This window comes from Uranotaenia lowii, unplaced genomic scaffold (genome assembly GCF_029784155.1).
Source record: "Uranotaenia lowii strain MFRU-FL unplaced genomic scaffold, ASM2978415v1 HiC_scaffold_676, whole genome shotgun sequence".
Classification (NCBI taxonomy): Eukaryota; Metazoa; Arthropoda; class Insecta; order Diptera; family Culicidae; genus Uranotaenia; species Uranotaenia lowii.
The window spans coordinates 1-22,117 of NW_026598618.1; the positions used below are offsets into that span (position 1 = coordinate 1).

At 35.8% G+C, this 22,117-nt stretch overlaps 1 protein-coding gene across 1 annotated transcript; it reads right to left on the reverse strand.

Moving 5' to 3' along the window:
* Nucleotides 1–6: 6 nt before the first annotated feature.
* LOC129760600 (potassium voltage-gated channel protein eag-like) lies at nt 7–21,882 on the reverse strand. The gene is made up of 6 exons (XM_055758260.1): nt 21,586–21,882; nt 18,813–18,963; nt 18,404–18,713; nt 7,882–8,086; nt 7,019–7,195; nt 7–6,822 (listed from the first exon to the last, which is right to left on the reverse strand). Exons 1-6 carry the CDS (start codon nt 21,733–21,735, stop codon nt 6,010–6,012), a joined length of 1,806 nt encoding a protein of 601 aa, XP_055614235.1. The 5' UTR covers nt 21,736–21,882; the 3' UTR covers nt 7–6,009.
* Nucleotides 21,883–22,117: the final 235 nt, after the last annotated feature.

Genomic DNA, 22,117 nt, shown 5'->3' on the forward strand with positions numbered 1-22,117 from the left:
GTTACATTACAAGGCTTCCAAAACTATAAATTTTGTTTAAACGGCTGAGAAACAAGTGAGATATAGAGATTTTAAGCGAAGAGTTTCAAACTGACAAGGATTAGGGAGTTTTTCTCTGGGCATTCAGGGTGCGTCCATAAAAAATAAGTAATGATGCAAAATTATAGATTTCGAGAATTCGATGAGGTTCCCCCAAGAAATTGTATTATTGGGATGCACCCGAAGAATGTTACAAACTGCCAAACTTCCAATTGTGTCATATTGACACTCAAGAACCGGTAAGGGTTATTACTTTATTTTTTTAAAGTGCCTATTTACAGGCGAAAAGGACGCCATATGTTTTGCCCCCTTTATTACCCCTATGAAGGAGATTGAAGGTGATTTTATAAAATAATTGCTTTGGACTCACTTGAAAGTCGATCGAATTTTACATACTGAATATCAATTTAAAGCTTAAGCATGAACTGAACCACGCTCAAAATTTCAGATCGTTAGACTGATTCATGCTCAAAATATACAATTTCAAACAAGAATTTATCTTTTCAAATAGTTGATTGATTAAAATATCTTTTTCATGAATGTTGGTTATTTGCCATGAATGTAACCTCTGTAGCATTTCATTAATCTTCAATAAACATTCACATCACATTGAAATGTCTCCCAAAAGATTTCCGGCTGATAAAACTGTTTTAATCAAATTATGTTTCGCGTAGTTATGACTGTACAACTCGACGGCAAATTTGAATTTCTGAGGAAAATGCCCTTAGGGTGGAATACCTAGATTTCGACAGTTTTTGCTCGTTTGTCAGAAAAACCATGTCAATATATTGATTGACACATGTTTTTCATCTCAAATATGATTGGTTATATGAATCAGACTTTTTTCTTCATTCTCTACCTTTTTATTGATCGAAAGTTTAAAGAAAAAGTTTTTATTATCCTTTTACTAAAACCTTTCGATGATCTAGTTTTCGACATTCAATTTTAGTTTTCGTCACAAAAAGTTTTAGTTTTCGACAAGAACATTTTCACCTCCTTTGTTAGCACAGGAATATGAAATTTTGCATATTGTATTTGCTTGTCTACTTCACGGCGTTTTTACACCATGGAAACAGTATAAACATACCAAGGAAGATGGGTGTCGAAAAATTGATTATTAGGTGAATTTTTAGCGCTAGTTTTCGACAGCTCAAAAAACAGTTGAAATTTCTTAAAATGTTAGCAAAAATGTGAAATAAATTACAGAAAAGATTGATTTCAGAACCTTATCTATCCATTGATTCCTTTTATGTTGCTTTCAATCGAATTAAAGGGGTGTTTTTTCATGATTCAAAATCATTCCCATTTGGTCGATAGCATTGAATTTCACAGGTGATTTAGAATGTTACTTTTCAATTATTGATTTACTACTATTAAACAACAAATTTATAAGAATTTTTATATTCAACGTATACCAAACTGGGAGAACAAAAATAGAAAAATATGAACATAGATAGCTTGAGCCACCAAATCGAAAGAAAAGCCTTTCATTAAAAATTTGCCGAAAACTAGCTCCTGTCGAAATCTAGAGTATCTACCCTAATATAAGTAATATTTCGGGTCTTCCAACCTTCGACTTCGATTTTTTTTAGATTTAGGCTCGAAGTTTTCCTACTGTACAATATTTTGACAATATTGCTATCAAGGGGTTAAAATTTTGGGCGAAATTTGAGAAAAATGGGGAAACAATCATTACTAATTCATTAGTTTCTTTGCATAAAATGTTGAGTTAATGGTCGGGATAAAGCATTTCAAAATTAATTTGATAAAAAAGTAGTTCCTCAATGCCAAAGCATTTTAACTTACTTAGACACTTTTCAGACATTGCAAGTTGCCCGACTTTCATACATTTATATGTTTTTCTACTCACGTCTTTTAATTTCAAAACTTCAATTTTAAGATTTGGTAGAAAAACAAATAGGGTAGATAGTCTGGATTTCGACAGGAGCTAGTTTTCGACAATTTTTCAATGAAAGGCTTATCTTTCTATTAGATGGCTCAAGCCATCTATGTATGTTCATATTTTTCTTTTGCTCTTCCACTTTAGAATACGTGTATATAAAAATTCTTCTAAATAAGTTGTTGAATAGTAGGGAATCAAAAATTTGAAAGAAACATTCTAAATCACCTGTGAAATTTAATGCCATCGACCAAATATGAATGATTTTGAATCACGATAAAACTCCCCTTTTATTCGATTAAAACCAACATAAAAGGAATCAATGGATGAATTAGGTTCTGAAATTAATCTTTTCGGTTATTTAATTTATATTTTCGCTTAAATTTACTTTCAATTGTTTTTCGAGCTGTCGAAAACTAGCGCTGAAAATTCACTTAATAATCTATTTTTCGACACCCATCTTCTTGGGTATGTTAATACTTTTTCCATGGTGTTAAAAACGCCGTGAAGTTGACAAGCAATTCCAATATGCAAATATTCATATCCCTGAGCTAACAAAGGAGGTGGAAATATGCTTGTCGAAAACTAAAACTTTTAGTGCCGAAAACTAAAATTAAATGTCGAAAACTAGATAATCGAGAGGTTTTAGTAGAAGAATACGTTGTTTTGAAACTTTAGATCAATAAAAAGGTAGAGAATGAAGAAAATAGTCTGATTCATATAACCAAGCATATTTGAAATGAAAAACATTTGTCAATTAATAAATTTACATGGTTTTTTTTGGCAAAACATGCAAAAACTGTCGAAATCTTGGTATTTTACCCTAATATATTTATGGAAACATGAAGTGCCTTTGAATAAAGGCAGGTACTATCGGCTTCTGAGAAATTTTGAGGACATAACACTAGCGCCAAAATAATATTAACGAATAATACTTTAACCATTATTCGAAAATTTTAATAGCATGCCCTGACTCTTTTGTTTACATCTGGTTAAAAAGATTTTTTCATCAGTTGTCAGAGGAAGCGTTTAAACTTGCAGGAAAAGGAAGAGATCTTTGGATCAAAAAGTTTAGATCGTCACGACGTGAAGAGATTATTAAGACTATTTGTTTTCTCGGTAAGTTCGAGTGTTTGAATCAACACCAACATTTTGTTTTTCTACCACAGCCGGAAATATTTTTCTTGTCCGACGAGTGCAGCCCCGGTCAACTTATCTAAACGGACTGGATACCTGGTAAGTTGTTTAGTTTATAAAAATGTACCGGTAAACCATTTTTTTTTTTTGTAGTGAACAACAAGGGAGCTATTTTCGTGGAAACTCTGCCGGCTGATTTGACGACCGTGAGTGGATAAGCATCGACAAAAGGCCAATCCAACGACGAGCTCTGTTCACCCAAAAACCCGGAACACTAAATATTCCAAAAATTGTGTTAGTAATTTGTTTGATTTTTTGACGTACTTTTTAACAAAGCTTATGTTGATATCATTCAGATCCCTCAAGCAAATGGAAATGAAAAACGGCAATCGGTCCGCTATTGCAGCATCGAGTTTATCCATCTTTTAGGCACATAGCCAAACAAAGCATGCGAAGAACGGGACATAAAGAATATAACCCTGAGAACGACCTGGAGGATCGTTTAGGATTCACAGATGAATACCAAACGAGAGAGTTTCGGTTCTTGGCTTAAGAATCCTACTTGGAGGAGAAACCGCCCTGACAACAGCAGAATCAATCGGTATGGCCCGGAGGCGTATATCAAGAATGCTTCAGAATCCAGATCCAGATACGCATGAAAAAAGAATATTTTTTTTCATTATCATCAATGAATTATTGACTAAATAAATTAAATTTTAAATTATATCTTTTAGAAAAATTATCTGAAATCCACATTATTTCAGGCTTAAACAGTTCCAGAATAGGAGAATCTATAATTTATGGCCATTTTAACATTTTTTTTCTAATTTTCATCAAATTTTGCTTGGTAAATCTTTTTTACTCACTGGGACCTTAAGTGCAACTACCTACTTTTAGTTTGTTGTTGTTTTGGGTGGGTTATTTTTCTGTTCGTGTAGGTTGTTTCGTCGGTCAAATGCAAAACTTATGTGTTTGCAAGCTTGAATGCAAGTTGAAAGCTTGAAGCCTTTTTCGCTGGTGGCAGCACCATAAACAAAGAATTGATGTCTCATACTACTTGTTCGAAAAACTAAGCAGCCGGGTATCTTGATAGAATCAAATATCTTTGATAAAGGTTAAATTGGTATTCAACATTGAGTGCAGAAAACATGAAAATTCTGAGTGGGAAACATTTAATTATAGCACAGAAATTACTAAAATTACTTGCTAAACGCAAATATCCACACACGACAATCCTAGTTTTTTTTCAGTTGCATGTAAGCAATGAACGTGTTTTTGCCAGCATGAGAAGAAGCAAAGTTTTCCAAGAAAAAAAATTGTTACAATTTTTAAAAATCGGAATCCACTGAAAATTGATCACCCGGGAATGAAAAACGCCTAAAAGTAGACAAGCTATGTTTCATCATATTTTAAACGCTATAATTGTAATTGTAATTGTTGATTTATTTTATTTTATTAATGTTGCCACTTCATTAATATCTCTACGGTTCAAAATCGCCTGAAAAGTTGTAATTTTGATTTCGAATCAAATAAAAACTTTCTTTTGGTGTTATCTGTTATTCAAACAAGTTGATTTTTCTCATATTCCCAAAGGTCTGACACAACATATGGTGCCATGAACAGGATGGGAAAGCTTTCGCCAGGAGTTTATAGCTCCCGTTGCAGTGTTAAGCCATCTTATCAAGTCGTTCTGGACCCCAACCTACATCCTCAACCCTTGACGAATACCGGATGACAGTAGCCCGCCACCATTGCTTAGTTCAACGCTAGCCATGATTCGAATCATCCTGTCCTGTGTGTGTAACCCTAAGTTGAACCGATTTGTAACTGTATCGTATCTGACCATTGACCTCTGTCATGAACCAGTAACTGCTGACCCTGTGACCCAAGCCCAACCCTGAGGCCCGAATAACGTTGCCCCGTTCCAGATCAGTAATTCGACCCAGATGGGAAGTATTGGTTGGTACAATGCCATCCATCTGGGTATTTGCCGTACTGTCTGCCAGGCAGTACTAGCTTCCAACAGTACTCACCAGATATTTTGGAAGTGACCACGCCAAAATTTTTTTGCTATTTTTGGCAGTGATAACAACCAAACAAAGTTATTGAAATTTCTAAACATCTCTTGCAGCGGACTTATGTACAACAAAGAGGCAGGATGAGATTGTGCGGACCAAATGTTGAAATGTTACACGATCCGATATTTTCTCTGGTTATTAGGTAATGAATCGTAATTTTTTTCCAAAATCATGGTGTTAATATTGTCCAACAAACGTTTCGTGAAAAAACTGAAACGAAAAATGTTTTGTTTTGACGTTAAACCTTTATGCCGTTATAGAATCTTGAGGTTTTTTTAACAATTAGCACAAAAACCGCGCGAAAAAAAAACAAGAAAAAATAAAACAGTCGTTAGATGCATATTTTCAACAGAAAATATCGCAAAAGCCTCATTTCATCAGTAAACATTCAAATTAACATGATTCAGTATTAATTCTGAGAAAAAGTTCCAAAACAGCTAAAATATGGACAGTTTAAGTCATTCTGTGCAACGATGGGTCAGAGGACAACGGTTGGCAAATCACCCTATTCCGTTCTGTTCGAAAAAAAAGTCAAACAAGCTGGATGAGGTGAAAAGGGAGGCCTTTGATTTTTTAAAATTGCCGGCCATAACTAACCGAGGTACCCACTTTTACGCATAAGTCATAACTAAGAAATTCCTTACTTTGGGGACACATTGTAAACACACCGATGATAAACAAATCCGCAATGAAGACGAATAAAGGTTGGTACATACAACTAACGCCATCAAATCGATCACGTTCGACGTGGGTGGTAGGATAGGGGGACAGAGAACGCAGGGGTGCAATAACTGAACTGTTCCACTACTACTGTTCACTGGAGTTGTCCGATTGATGACGTAGCAAGATCCGGGGCTAGAGGAACTCCCTTTTCCTGGTGGAGGATGATGATGGCAGATCCGTTTCGAGCAATCGAGTCTGTTCCGGGCTTGATTGTTTCGGAGGTGCGGGTGCTTTGCGGCTTTTGGACCGTCGCTTGCGCAACAAAATTGGTCCCAAACCGTTTCCGCCGGGAACTAACGTGGCGGGTGCAGCAGATGAACTCGGATTGCTCGAGGCCGGATTGTTCGTGCTGGAAGGGTTTGTGCCAGATGCGGATGGAGTTGCGATGCTTGTTCCAGGTGCATCTCCTGGTGAGCTTTGACCAGATGAGTCAACCTGTATCCGCCCGATTAGATCATTCAAGAGGTCCTCGATGCGGCTCATCCTTTGTGCCATTCGTTGCATCTCCAGACGTACGTCAACCTTCATGTCTAATACCGTTGCGATCAAATCTCTCTGTGCTAGTGTCGAAGGCTGTTCTCGTAGGCCGGTGTCGTAAGTGTCTGATGTTGTCGCTCGGGATTGTGCCATTTCGATTTGTCGTTCCCGTTCTAACGATAGATTGCGATCCATGTGTCGCTCGCGTTCTCGTTCCCGTTCTCTTTCGCGTTCCCGTTCCCGTTCCCTTTCTCGATCGCGAGCTATAGTCGAGGTGTCCAGGAGCCGATCTCGTTCCGTTGGCTGTCGCTCTAGAGATGGTTGCTTCACCAGCTCCCTTTCTTTCGGCGCCACCGTGGTTGGTCTATCGCGGTTGGGAGTGTGATCTATTTCACCTCCTTCGTCGATAGTGTCCTGTCGGGCAAGAGTTGCAGGTCCTGGGGCAAGTTTGGGAGTTTTTGGGAATATCTACGCAGTAGATGGAAAATAGGGGTGGAAAAGAAGACAGTTATTTAGAAAATCTATCATGCTGAGTTGGGTGCTACAGAACATCGAAAGCTACCTTATTGCCTTGACCGCCATTACTACTTGAGCTACTACTGGCTCTAGTTTGTGCACTCTCACGCAAACTTTCACGTGCACTTAAGCTTCTAGACACTGCTACCTTTGTGCTTGTATCGCTGGCCGAATCAACACTAGAACTACCGAGCAGCCGGCCCCACTTGCTAGCTCGGGCCCCTTTTGCCGATGGAGGTCCAGACGATGGCGATGGCGATGGTGATGGTGATGGGACGGTTGTTAGGACGCGAGAGTCTTCGGTTAATGTTAGCTTGGCTGGCAGCTGAAATTGAGTCGAAATAACGTTTGATTGTCGGATGGATTTGTCTTCCCGTTGAAGGTTAAATTTGGATTTTGTCAGCGTTTTAATTTGGGTTGGACTATTTTTATGCTTGGAATTGTCAAATTAAAGGGAATAATTTCTATTTTGTTTGGTACAAATCAACATTTACGGGAATTGAGGTCAATTTCAAGCAACAAGCACGTGCACAAACAAACCGAAAAACTCAGGACTTTGTTCGATTTAACATCTAGAAAAAGACATTGAATAGTGTGATAAACTATACGTTTCAGATCAATTGTTTGAGGTGACTCTTTTGGTTCCCTGCACTGAATCTAAGCGACAATCAAGGCAATGTGCAATAATACATGACGATAGACATTCTAAATTATACACATATGTGAAATTATATCACCACTACTGTTCTACAACTGCATTCAACGGAACGGACTAAACATTCTCTAGAATGGGGATCATTTACTGTGAACATCGATTTCAACTGGTGTTCCGACACATTTCGCTAGTTATATATTTATAAGTGACAACTGGTGTTGGGCTAGAGGTACTGGATTTCTACTCGACAAGTTGCGCGCACTTGTCCCAACAACTTGAAATAATGAGCAGCAATATATCTGGACTGTTTTTTTAGTAGCTGATAAAATTTTGAATTGTTTAATGGACATATTCACCTTTCCTTTGTCTGTATCAGTGTCTCCTTTCTCAACGTCGCTCTGAGTGGAACCAGTTTGTTCCTTTGGTCCTTGTGCATTTTGCTGAGCTCTTCTAAATTTTGAAAATATTTTTCTTACCAGGTGATCTTGGCTAGAACCCAGCTGCGGTTCGTTCTTTCGTCGCTCAGCCAGCTCTTTCTCCCGGCGCACGTCAGCCACTTTCCTAAAAAAGTTTTAGGCAATGTTATTAGAATTGTAAGCAATCGAATAAAATAGAACATCAAAATTGAAAATGATACTTTTCAGATCTTAGATGCTACTAAAACTCTGTTAAACGTAGATTTTTTTTTGGAATCTTAAAGCGATTTGTTTATTCATCCCCTTAAACATATAATATTATGGAAGCCTGTTTTTAAGTATCATGAAGGTTCAAGTGGTTCAAGTTAGCTGTACCAATATAAAACATACATCATTACTAAGGTGTAGGGCCATTTGGCTACTGGTTTTCATTTCGTATTGCCAATAAGGATTGTATTCGAAAAAAATCCAATACTTTGTTTTGTGAATAACTTTTGAACGCATGGATGAAAATTCATGAAATTTTCAGTGAAGCTACCTAGTAATGTAATGTGTAAGTGTGCAAAATTTGGTGACCATCTGTTCTAGTGGTTTTTGAGATAGCACCCAATTGGGAAGTTCATTGACATACATTTTTTGGCAGGTTTGAGAAAAATCCAGAAAAGTCCCAGTGATAGACCCAAAAACAGCTGGAAATCAACAATTCAACCAAAGTTCTCATGACAAATCGTTAAATAAGTCCTAGAGGACCCAATAGTGAGCTAAAATTTGAATAAGAGGGAAGATTGTTTATTCCATGAAGGGAGAGGAATGTGAGAGGTTTTTTTTCTCAAGATCAATCCGATAATATTAATAGAGGTAGTGACAAAAAGTCATTTTTTTACTGGTTCGTCTAGCTGACTTGTAAATAGGCCTGACTTCACTTCTACAAGGTAGAAAAGCTGTCCAAAGGTAAAATTAACAAAACACGGTGGTCAAATCGTGCGCAAATTATTTTGACTGCTTGTGGGGAGATATTTTAAAAGATTTCGTAATGGACAGCAAAACAAACTCTTTAGCGGTCTCCTGACCTTTTTTCAACCAGAATTTCATCGTTAAAAAGTCTCGCTTGTATTTTTCGGAACTAAACAAGGAGAAAAAAATTGAAAAATCTAATGTTTAGTACTTGAGGCAGCTAACGATCTGTGGAAACTACAAATTACTCAGTCTTTGATAACGATTGACATGATGAATAGCAGTGTTCGGCACAAAAACGCTAATCCGTTAATCGCTAGTTAGTCCGATAACTTTTTGTTAGCGGTTTAATTTTGCCGCTAAATTTTGTCGAGCTAACGAATTAAAAAGTTTTTTGGTTCCGCTAAATGAAGACCGCTAACTTTCATTTACTTGTTTCAAATTCATGAATTATTACTGATAGAAGAAAACTTTTTGTCGTTTGACAAGTTAAGGAGACATCGGGTATCATTCTTACACCAATAAGCGCTTCAAGTGAAAGTGGTCACTTCGAATGGTCTCAGGGCAAGAATGCTTCATACAGATTTACTTTTTTTTTCTCTTTTAATACTTCTTTTCTCAAAATTCTTAGAAAAAAAATTCAAGAAATATAGTTAAACAGTATTAAACTATTTTAGGCATCCTTTAAGTAATTCATAGCTAAAAGGTCAACTTTTCGATACTGTTTTTTGTCTGCAAAAGTACAGTTCACAGCCTACTTGATCACTATTTTACGTGACTTTTGCATGGTCGTCCACATGTGGTGATTTGAAATCAGGTAAAATAAAGATAAGATAAAATCACCATATAATGAATTTGGAAGAATTTTGCATTTTTTTAAAGTTTGAAAAAAAGTGAAACCTGGTAAAAAAAAATTCATCAGACTGGGCACAATAAATAATCAACCATATTTGTAAAGTTTTTGAGCAAACGAATTGAGATGCAACAATAATCCATCCTCTGGCCATGCTGTTTACGTTATTGTTAGTCAACAGTTAGCGATTAGCGATTAGCGCTTTAAACATGTAGCGATAACTTTTTCTGCTGATTTAGCGGTAATTAGCGATCGCTAAATTTGAATGAGTTAGCGATTTAATTAGCGCCGCTAATTTTTCAATTAGCGATGCCGAACACTGATGAATAGCTAAAAATACAAAGAATACTGCCTCCAAATGCGACCGTTTTCTCTGCAAAGCACTTCAATAGGTCCCACATAGTTTATACTCTGTTTATATTAGATCTGGAATCGTGCCATCACGCAAAAACGGTGGTGGAGTGATAAATAATCAAATATGTTGTTTTTGTACCGAAGAAAGACAATCGACTAAATTTGTTATAACGTCGACAAAATTCAAAACTTTGAAAGTCAAGCTTCAGGAAATAGCAGTAAATAGCAATAATAGTAATTAAAAATAGCCTTGATTTGAGAAAGGTGGTTCATTGTATGCATTATAGATGGCGCAAGTGTTGCTCAAAAATTAAAGTCGAAAAATTTATCCGTTCGACTCTATCTCGAAAACCACTTGACAGAACATCACAAAAATTTGCATATGTAAACATTATATTACCAGGTAACGTCACTGAAAATTTCATCAATTTACATCCATGCATTCAAAAGTTATTCACAAAACAAAGTGTTGAATTTCTTTTCGATTACACTTATTCTGAACGTGTTAAATTAAAAACTCGTAAAGTGAGCATGTTATAGACATCATAGTCTGCATCTATTTGAAAGGAAAGCTCTCATCCGTTTTAACAGTCGACTGGAAAATAAGTTTTCTTTTTCCCATCCGAAAGTAAGGAAAAAATGGTCTGACACAACCAACTTAGTAAAGACTCCGTTTGTTTTTGGCAACTTTCGATTTTGTCAAAATCTGATTTTGGTACACGTGTCAATCAAAAGATTTTTTGAAACAACATTACTTCATAGTTTTTGCTATAACAGGACCAGTATAATTTAGATTAATATCATAAATATGTTTTTCAGTTTGTTAATGGTGATAAAAGACAACAACAAAAACAAAAAATTCAAAACAATTATAATGTACCCAAAAATACAAAAAAGATGAAAATTTATTTAAATTAATACAAATACAAACAAAAGACTTGGAATGACCAAAAAATGAATAATGAAAAAAATATCAAATATCACAAATAAACATTAAAAACATATAATTAAAACAAGAAAAGTGCTAAATGCATCTAAAACACAATAAAAAAAATTAATAAAAATGGTTCAAAATTGACTGACAATAACGTCAATGATAATTTTTTTGTATATAATAACTCCGAGTGACAAAAGAAGGATTTGAAATTTGTTCCAGCCTAACAAGTTGAGAAAAAAAAACGTTCTATTTTGGCAACACAAAATGTTCGGGCATGTTTCCAAAATCGAACGGGTCAGAATTTTAATATCCACTTTTAATTTTTTTGTGTTGTTCAGAAAAAACTGATCTATTTTGACAACACAAAATGTTCGAGCGTGTTGCCAAAATCGAACGGAGTCTGTATTTTAATATCTAAATTTTACTTCAATAGTAATTTAAATTTCAATTTATAAAAAACACCAGTTATTAGGCACCATGTCACGCGTGCTATATTTGAAGGAACTAATAATTATTAGGAAAAAAAACACTTTTTGAAACTTTAAAAATACTTATTCGAACAATTGTGCAAACCTATCGACATTCGGGCACTTTATTCAAAAATTATATTTTAATTTTGTAAATCAAAGTTTCATCGTTAAATACAAGTTTAATTTATGATTTGGTCGAACATTGTTTGCTTGTCTACTTAATCCGACTAATAATTGAAAATTGAATCTATATTAAACTGTAATGTGATTGTTAAAAAAAAAGGTATCGTAAAATGGGCTGAATAGGGACATGTAGGTGAATCGGGACCAGAGGTGGCAGGTCGTTTTGTCAAAAAACAGGACATTGCGTAGAAAAAAATCAGAATTTTTCAGGACACCAATAAATTGGTGAAAATAACATGCAGTTCTGTTAAATTGCATAACTTCAGGAGAAATATAGGTGCTGAAGACGCCTCGAATTATGCAACGAATCATTTAACAATAAATTTAGTTATAATTTAGATATTTTTCAAAACTCAAGACAAATCCGGACATTTTAAAAGCCATTTTAAAAAATCAGGACAATCAAAGCGTTTTTGAAAAATCAGGACGGTCTTTCGAAAATCAGGTCAAATCCTGGAAAATCAGGACACCTGACACACCTGATCGTGGCATAAATGGGAAAAATAGTTGTAATCCTAATATCAAGCAATCCAGAATTGAGTTTTTCAAATGAGTGAAGGCTTACCTAAGTGAATATTTGAAAGGTGTTGAGGGCAAGAATAAATAAGCACTCCACTTTTACTTAGGGATACCATACGTACTCTTTTAAGAGTACATGTACTCTTTTTCGATCGAAAAATGGGTGTACTCTTCTTTTTGTGAAATTTTACCAAATGTACTCTTTTTTTGCTGAAAGACATTTGATCAGAAAAACCAAAGCGTTTCTTCCTTTTTATGAAGTTGTTTCACATCTTATGCAAAATCTTCGAAAGGAATAAAACTTTCAACAAATAATTTTAACATTTTGTTTGAATATACATGCATTTTCAGTCGTTATAAACAGTGAGCGCTATAAGCGCCTTTGAGTATGCAAACAGCAATTAATATGAACTAAATTTAGGTATAGTAAAAAAAAATATTTCAAAAGAAAATTTATAATGTTGATGTTGAGTTTTCGACTGTATGTTTTGATGAAATCATATTCGGCAAATCAGTCCAGTTTCTTATAAAATTTATTTTAATCCTACGTTTCGGTCTCGAGATTTCGCTGATTTTTTGGAACTTCGCGATGATAGTTTGTCGGAAGCTCTATCATCACTTTGGATGACCTGCCTAGTTCGAGTAGTAGAATTGGCAAGAGGTTCCGTAATAGGTTTCAATCCGTACAGCTGATCAGGCGCCGTCGATAGCCGTTTTGGAATGGTACCAGTAGATCTCACGTGGCCCTTCGATGTGAGTGACTCCTTCTCCGGATGTGCTGACAAGGTCCCCGCTTCAAAATTAGGACGATGTAGATTCTGGCGCTGTTATTGGGACGAGATTGGCCAAGGATATCGAAGCAAGTCATCGAGTGCAAATAAAGAAACGCTTTTTTTGGTCGGATTCTCGAGACGTCCTCTGTTGGATCCGGTCAGACCACAGGAAATACACCAAATACGTAGGCGCTAGAGTGGGAGAGATACTCGAAAGCTCTGTCATCAACGAGTGGAATTGGGTGCCGACAAAGCTGAATGTAGCTGATGAAGCCACCAAATGGCAGAAGATTCCAGATTTTTCTCCGTGCAGCCGGTGGTTTAAAGGTCCAGAATTTATCTGGAAACTTCGAGAGGAATGGCCTGAGCAGTCTTCTTGTATTGAACCTACTACCAACGAACAAGTGCAATCGGTGAACGTGCATTCCATAGATGAACCTTTCCTCACACCGTTCTACTATGGCATATCAGACTGGAGGAAGCTAGTACGACTTGCAGCATTTGTTCTTCGCTATATAGCAAACATCAAGGCAACCTTGAAAGAATTACCGCTTTCAGTTGGCATCGTTACACAATCAGAAATGCTGAAAGCAGAGAACTACCGTCATGTTCAGCTCGAAGTGTTCCCACATGAAATCCAATTGCTCTCACAGAATAAAGACTCTCTTCTTCCAAAAAAGAGCCTACTATACAAACTTTCGCCGTTTCTCGATGAGAATGGGTTTCTCCGTATGCGTGGTAGAATTACAGCGTGCGAATTCATCGATCCTTTCACAGCTCATCCTATCCTGTTACCTAGAGAACACATAGTAACCGAACTCATCGTTAATTCCGTCCACAATCGCTATCATCACCTCAACCACGAAACTGTCGTGAATGAACTTCGTCAGTTATATCATATCCCTAAGCTCCGAAGAGTTTGTGACAAAGTACGTCATAACTGTCAAACCTGTAAAAATGCTATGGCCAAACCAAATCCACCGTTAATGGCTGATCTACCACCAGCTAGACTGGCGGCTTATTGTCGACCATTCTCTTACAGTGGAATCGACTATTTTGGACCTCTTCAAGTAGTAGTTGGCAGACGAGTTGAAAAGCGATGGGGAGTACTTATCACCTGCCTAGTCGTACGAGCAATCCATGTTGAAATCGCTCACACGCTCACTTCAAGCTCTTGTATTATGGCACTACAGAATTTTATAGCCAGGCGGGGAGCTCCACTAGAAATTTTCAGCGACCGAGGAACAAATTTTGTAGGTGCAAATCGTGAACTGAATGAAGCTCTGGGAAAACTAGACCAGGATAAAATTATCCAAGAGATTGTGTCATCTAAGATCAAATGGTCATTTCTACCACCCTGTAGCCCACATATGGGAGGAAGCTGGGAAAGGCTAGTGCAGTCTGTAAAAAAAATTCTAAACAATTTGAATCTTCCCAGATTGCCGACAGACGAAGTCTTAAGGAATGCACTATTAGAAATTGAACTCATAATCAACTCACGCCCCCTCACCTATCTACCTATTGAAAACGCCGATACCGAGGCATTAACACCTAACCACTTTTTGGTGGGTTCATCCAGCGGCTCCAAGCCTATTGTACCATACGATGACAGTTCCGCTTTATTAAAGAACACCTGGAAAACATCACAGCTTATTGCAAACTATTTCTGGAAGCGGTGGTTACGCGAGTACCTACCAACGATAACCCGTCGCACAAAGTGGTTCTATCCCGTCAAACCTATTAAAGTGGGCGACATAGTCGTGATTACCGATCCAGAACTTCCTCGAAACGTGTGGCCCAAGGGACGTGTTATCAAGGTCCACAACAGAGATGGACAAGTACGCAGTGCAACGGTTAAGACGGCCTTCAGCATATATGATCGACCAGCGGCTAGGCTAGCAGTATTAGACGTCGGTGCTACGTGAAGTACGACGAAACTAAGTTCCCGTGTACTGGGGGGGAGTGTTACGCTAGCTGCGAACGCACCGCCGTTACCAAACATTATTGAAAATGTGATCCGAACCAGAAACTGAACACACCTATTGAATAAATCTCATTGAACACATCTAACACATTACACTCATTGAACGCACTCATTTCCATACACATACGAGACGAAACATAAAAGTAAACAAAACAGCTAGAATTCTTTTGAGCAGTTTACATATTATTATTTACAGTACAGTTATCGGTCAACACTTGATATTTTACGTAGAGAGTATAGTGATTAAAACTGAATTCGGCAGTATACTTGCACAAAAGCTATCAAGTCGGTGGAAAAAGTGAAAAGTACACAAAGTCCATAGCAGCAACAGGCAATCACAAACATATTTCTGTACCGTACCGTACGGGCTCAATTTCCGGAAGGAGAAGAATAAATCGATACATAGGCACTAAACGAAAATTTTAATTTGTTCCCGATACGATTAGACAGCGTTCCGTTATTTTGAACAATTCAAAATAAAAAATAATTGTTCAAAATAACGGAACGCTGTCTAATCGTATACGACACCGAAACGTAGGATTAAAATAAATTTTATAAGAAACTGGACTGACTTGCCGAATATAATTTCATCAAAATTTATAATTTTCATGTAAGTCACATTAAATGTACAGTAGATCCCCGCTCATCCAAGCCTCTGCGTTATCCGAGCCACCATTTGTATCAAAATCCATGTAAAAATGTGTATTAAATTGAAGTCTCTTACAGTTTAAAATCTAAACTTGTCATTTAGGAACGTCGAATAAATAGGAAAATAAAATCCAGGTAAGAACCGAGTTATGCGCTTGGATGATATGTCATACCAGAACTAAAAGGTTTGTCAATGTATTTCGTTTAATCCGAGGTTTCTCCTATCCGAGTTGGTCCTAACCTGACAACCTCGGTAAGCGGGGTTCTACTATACATCCTTTTGCATATCACCCAGGCGCAATACTAGACAATACATGGATCTGGTGTCAACCTGATGGCTGGAATAAAGTGGGAGCTCAGAAACCCAGAGCTCGGATAAACGGGGTTCTGTTGTTTAACGTTTCTTCTGACGTTTTTGATAAATGATCTTAATGTACTCTTTTTGGTGTGGCGGGATATGGTAACCCTACTTTTACTGAGTTTGCTTTTTGGGTTATGTAGAGATGAAGGCTGAGGCAAGAAATGACACCCTGACCAAAGTGGTCCTTGGCATTAGAAATTTGCAGTTAGGTTTGACTTGGGGCAATAGTTCAAAACGCACATCGATGCGTGGGCCGCCAAACCTGTCCCAAGCCAGTGGTAACGGACCCCTAGGTACACATAAAAAAAGGCATAGTAAAATTACTAAATCCGTAGTTTAAATGAACAACAGGCAACCATATTTTTGAGTCAAATATGTTTTGTTGTTCATAATACCTTGAGCGTAGTTATTTTACCATGTGCTGCAATTATTGTTGAATAGTTAAGCTTGAACGATAATTGAATGTGCGATCGAGACTACCCGTACAGACTCGGATCGAAAAAACTATCAGCCACTGGTGGGTCAAACATACATACATACATACTTTCAGGACAGTTCTGGAACGAGAAGTTCTAGTTGAACCACCCTAAGCTTCAAAAAGGACCTAGTAAAAGCGTTGCCTGCTGGCTTTAACGGCAATTATGCGCGTTAAAAACATCGGGTATCATCGGTATATCGGTACCGAAGATGATCCTACCAGGGTCGAGCCAAAGTTGGTCCTAGGTTCGATCTCTTTTCTCGACCAGTAATCATCACAGTAAGACACAGAGTGAGCGGTCCTTGGGATCATGTCAGAGGCCCAAGAGGCCATAGTTTGTGTGGTAAAGCAAGTGGAAATTAGTTCTGAGTCGTTATGTCGCAAAAATACAGTCCACTAAGTTTGTTAATGTTTTGGAATGAGTGTGTTTAACTCCAACGAGAAATATCTGAAGCTATCGCTGAATCCCTCAGGAGCGACCCTGAACAGTTGATCCGGCTCGAAGGACCAAGTGTTCCGAATCGTCTTACCTTCTATCAGCGGACTGTAAGCACTTTCACTCAGGGCGATTGGGGGTAAAAATAATGAGGCGATGTGTACTCTACGGTGGTTGGACTTAATCCAATGTGTGAATGAATACAGGGTGATAATGCTCAACAACGATGATTTTCAACACAAGTGCATCTCAATACTTGGGATTCCCTTTACTATTGTGAATATTGTTAACATAACATCGAACTTGAAGACACATTGGAACCATTTTTGGCAGAAGGAAACAACTAACACAGTTTCACATTCACACTTAATGAAGCTATCGCTTTTTGGATTCTTTAATCCGGCTCGAAGGACCATCTGTTCAGGGTCGCCCCTGACGGATTCAGCGATAGCCTCAGATATTTCTCGTAGGAATTAAACACAATATTGCGACATAACGACTCAGAACTAATTTCCAATTACTTAACCACACAAACTATGGCCACTTAAGCCTCTGACATGTTCCCAAGGACCGCTCCCTCTGTGTCTTACAATGATGATTGCTGGTCGGGAAAAGAGGTCGAACCAAGGACCAACTTTGGCTCGACCCTGGTAGGATCATCTTCGGTACCGATATACCGATGATATCCGATGTTTTTGGCGTGCATAATTGCTGTTAAATCCAGCAGCATGGTGATGCTTTTAATAGGTCCTTTTATAAGCTTAGGGTGGTTCAACTAGAACTTCTCGTTCCAGTACAAGGACCAAAACGTTGCTTTATTATTTGTGGAAAATCAATTAGACATTCATTTATTTTTTGTTGCATAAAAATTACCCTAATTTCATACCAAGAGTTATTTGGCATCACTTCAAATGGTGGTGTGACATGTCTCCAAGTTTGATACCTACATGGTGAGAAATTCTTACAACATGATTTTGGCAAAAAAGGAAGACAATTACTTCAAACGGTGACAAATTTTAACAAAACTTTCGTTAGGCCACTAATCGTATGTTTAACCGGGACATGTCACTAAAAGTGTTAGACATCCCCAGAATTGTAGAATATAATGTAGAACTTATAAACATTCTTTTAAGATGATCCTAGAATATTCAGCTTTCGCAGGAAGTCTAGAAAAAAAAAATTTTTTTTTTTTGAGATTTGTCGCCCCTGAAGTGAACACCACCATCAACAGTTCTTCGAATAGAAGTGTGGGTGAAGGAAAAGGTGATAACTGGGGATTGAAAATCCAAAAATAGCTGCATTGCGATAACCTTTTAACTGATTTGCCTTTTGAATGATGGCAGCTTAAATAAACGCATTTTTATAACCGGGTGCTAGAAGAGCATCCTTTGACAGAAATATCACGGAAATCGCCCAAAAATTGTATCGATTCACCCCATTTTACGGTATTGAAAATTAATGTTAAGAAGAGTTGATAGATAAAAGATTAAAAGTAAGTAGAATAATTCTCACCTGAATATTAAGCGATGCCTTAAATTATACGTTAAAACTAAATTCCTTGCAAAACTATTCGCAAAAGCTTGGTAAAAATCTAACACTTCGAGCAGCTTGTCTCGCTTTATCGCATGTAAATCACAGTAAGTTAACGCTCGCACATTGGCCGCACTTTGTCCGACAGCCGAGTCCTTCCAGAAGGAATCGCCAAACACATCTCCCTTGCCGAGGATGGCCACAACTTCGTCGTCCTGAATCACCTCCAGACTTCCGGTAACAATAAAACACAAGCTATCGATGCTTTCACCCGTATGGTACAGAAGATCGCCTGGTCGCCAAAAAAAAAAAACCAAAACAGGAGAGAAGCAAAGAGAAAACTTGGTAAATTTATGATCCACGACACGCGGTGCAATCGACCATGCCTTACCTGGGGCAGAATGGGACATGCAGAAGTGCATGGCCAGTGCTCGCAAACAGCCATCGGATGCTAACCGAAAGGCCGGATGTTCGTTGAATACTTTCCGGTTCAGGTGTACACAAATATCCGCTTTCATATCCTTGGGGCAATAGTTCAAAACCTGGAATGAGACAGTTGGAATGGAGCAATTATGGAATCGTTTACAACACTGTAGTGCGAAAAAAAGACCATCGTTTAGATAACAGCTTAGTTAATGTTGACGCCTTCAGATACATTCTCATAAAATAAATTCTTCAAAAATAGTTTTCAAAACCTGAAAATGCATTCTTAAAAAAAATTTAAATAATGTTTTGTAATTTTTGTAATTTTGAAAATTTTTTGTAGGATAACAACAAAAATGAAAAACATACAAAAAAATAAAAAAATTACAAAAATAAAAAACATAAAATTTTACTTAAATTACAAAAATTAACAACATAACAAAAATTACAAAAATGACAAAAATAACAAAAATTACAAAAATTACAAAAATGACAAAAATGACAAAAATTACAAAAATTACAAAAATTACAAAAATTACAAAAATTACAAAAATTACAAAAATTCCAAAAATTCCAAAAATAACAAAAATTACAAAAATTACAAAAATTACAAAAATTACAAAAATTACAAAAATTACAAAAATTACAAAAATTACAAAAATTACAAAAATTACAAAAATTACAAAAATTAAACAAATAACAAAAATGACAAAAATGACAAAAATGACAAAAATGACAAAAATGACAAAAATGACAAAAATGACAAAAATGACAAAAATGACAAAAATGACAAAAATGACAAAAATGACAAAAATGACAAAAATGACAAAAATGACAAAAATGACAAAAATGACAAAAATGACAAAAATGACAAAAATGACAAAAATGACAAAAATGACAAAAATGACAAAAATGACAAAAATGACAAAAATGACAAAAATGACAAAAATGACAAAAATGACAAAAATGACAAAAATGACAAAAATGACAAAAATGACAAAAATGACAAAAATGACAAAAATGACAAAAATGACAAAAATGACAAAAATGACAAAAATGACAAAAATGACAAAAATGACAAAAATGACAAAAATGACAAAAATGACAAAAATGACAAAAATGACAAAAATGACAAAAATGACAAAAATGACAAAAATGACAAAAATGACAAAAATGACAAAAATGACAAAAATGACAAAAATGACAAAAATGACAAAAATGACAAAAATGACAAAAATGACAAAAATGACAAAAATGACAAAAATGACAAAAATGACAAAAATGACAAAAATGACAAAAATGACAAAAATGACAAAAATGACAAAAATGACAAAAATGACAAAAATCACAAAAATCACAAAAATCACAAAAATCACAAAAATGACAAAAATGACAAAAATGACAAAAATCACAAAAATGAAGAAAATGACTAAATTGACATAAATGACAAAAATGACAAAAATGACAAAAATGACAAAAATGACAAAAATGACAAAAATGACAAAAATGACAAAAATGACAAAAATGACAAAAATGACAAAATTAACAAAAATGACAAAAATGACAAAAAATGTCAAGAATGACAAAAATGACAAAAATGTCAAAAAATGTCAAAAATGACAAAACTGACAAAAATGACAAAAATGACAAAAATGACAAAAATGACAAAAATGACAAAAATGACAAAAATGACAAAAATGACAAAAATTACAAAAATTACAAAAACTACAAAAATTACAAAAATTACAAAAATTACAAAAATTACAAAAATTACAAAAATTACAAAAATTACAAAAATTACAAAAATTACAAAAATGACAAAAATTACAAAAATTACAAAAAATACAAAAATTACAAAAATTACAAAAAAAAAACAAAAATTACAAAAATTACAAAAATTACAAAAATTACAAAAATTACAAAAATGACAAAAATTACAAAAATTACAAAAATTACAAAAATTACAAAAATTACAAAAATTACAAAAATGACAAAAATTACAAAAATTACAAAAATTACAAAAATTACAAAAATTACAAAAATTATTTTGTCATTTTTGTCATTTTTGTCATTTTTGTCATTTTTGTCATTTTTGTCATTTTTGTCATTTTTGTCATTTTTGTCATTTTTGTCATTTTTGTCATTTTTGTCATTTTTGTCATTTTTGTCATTTTTGTCATTTTTGTCATTTTTGTCATTTTTGTCATTTTTGTCATTTTTGTCATTTTTGTCATTTTTGTCATTTTTGTCATTTTTGTCATTTTTGTCATTTTTGTCATTTTTGTCATTTTTGTCATTTTTGTCATTTTTGTCATTTTTGTCATTTTTGTCATTTTTGTCATTTTTGTCATTTTTGTCATAGTCATCTCTCCTTGTGTTTGTTCACAAAATTGTCGAAGGATAAATTTCTCATTTTATTTTTTTATGACTTGGCCGTCCTGACTCATTAGGTATCATGAAAATTAAGCTTTTTGTTACAAAAAAACTAAACTCAAATATAACAGGAAAAGAGGAACGCAACCGATGCCAGATTTTGCATCAATGACGGCGGTAGATTAATTTTTTATTGATCCTGCCTAACTATCAGGCGAAAAAGGAACTAACTAACCGAAACCATTCCGAATAACGAGCTCTAGCCAGTAATAATCAAGGCTCTGAGGCCCGGAAGAAAAAAATCCGGAGCGAGAGTAGAAAGGAAAAAAAACAACAGTAAACAAACAAACCAAAACACATCAACTGACCTTATCCGTGTCCAGCCCCTTGGTCATCGCCCACGTGGACACAACATAATCCATAACCCGTTCGCTGAGTGCCTTGGGGACCTCGTGCAGCTTCATGAACTCTCGGACGTTGTTCAGCATATCGTGGTACTTTGCGGTGGCGGATGTCATTTGCTGGATAATTGTGGTTACATGACCGAAAATTGTCGCATACAGCAGGGCTGTTGTTGGCAATCGAAATATGGGAAATAAAAGGACAACATGGATTAAATGACATTTGTGTGTGATTTTTATTTTTTGGTTTTTATTCAATCTCTGGCTGGCCGGAAGAGGCGGGTTCTGGTGGTCAAGCGTGATGGTTTCGGTTTCGTTTGACCATCGGAATAAAACCCAAACTAATAAAAATAATAGCTGTGTGTTATTCTTTTCTGTTTTTTTTTATTTGAAGAGGGGAGTGATTAAAGGAAGCATGAAAAATAGAGAGTGGTTAAGGAAAAGGGTTTAGCGTAGATTAAAACTGATCACGAAAACACACGCTGACGACACTAGACAC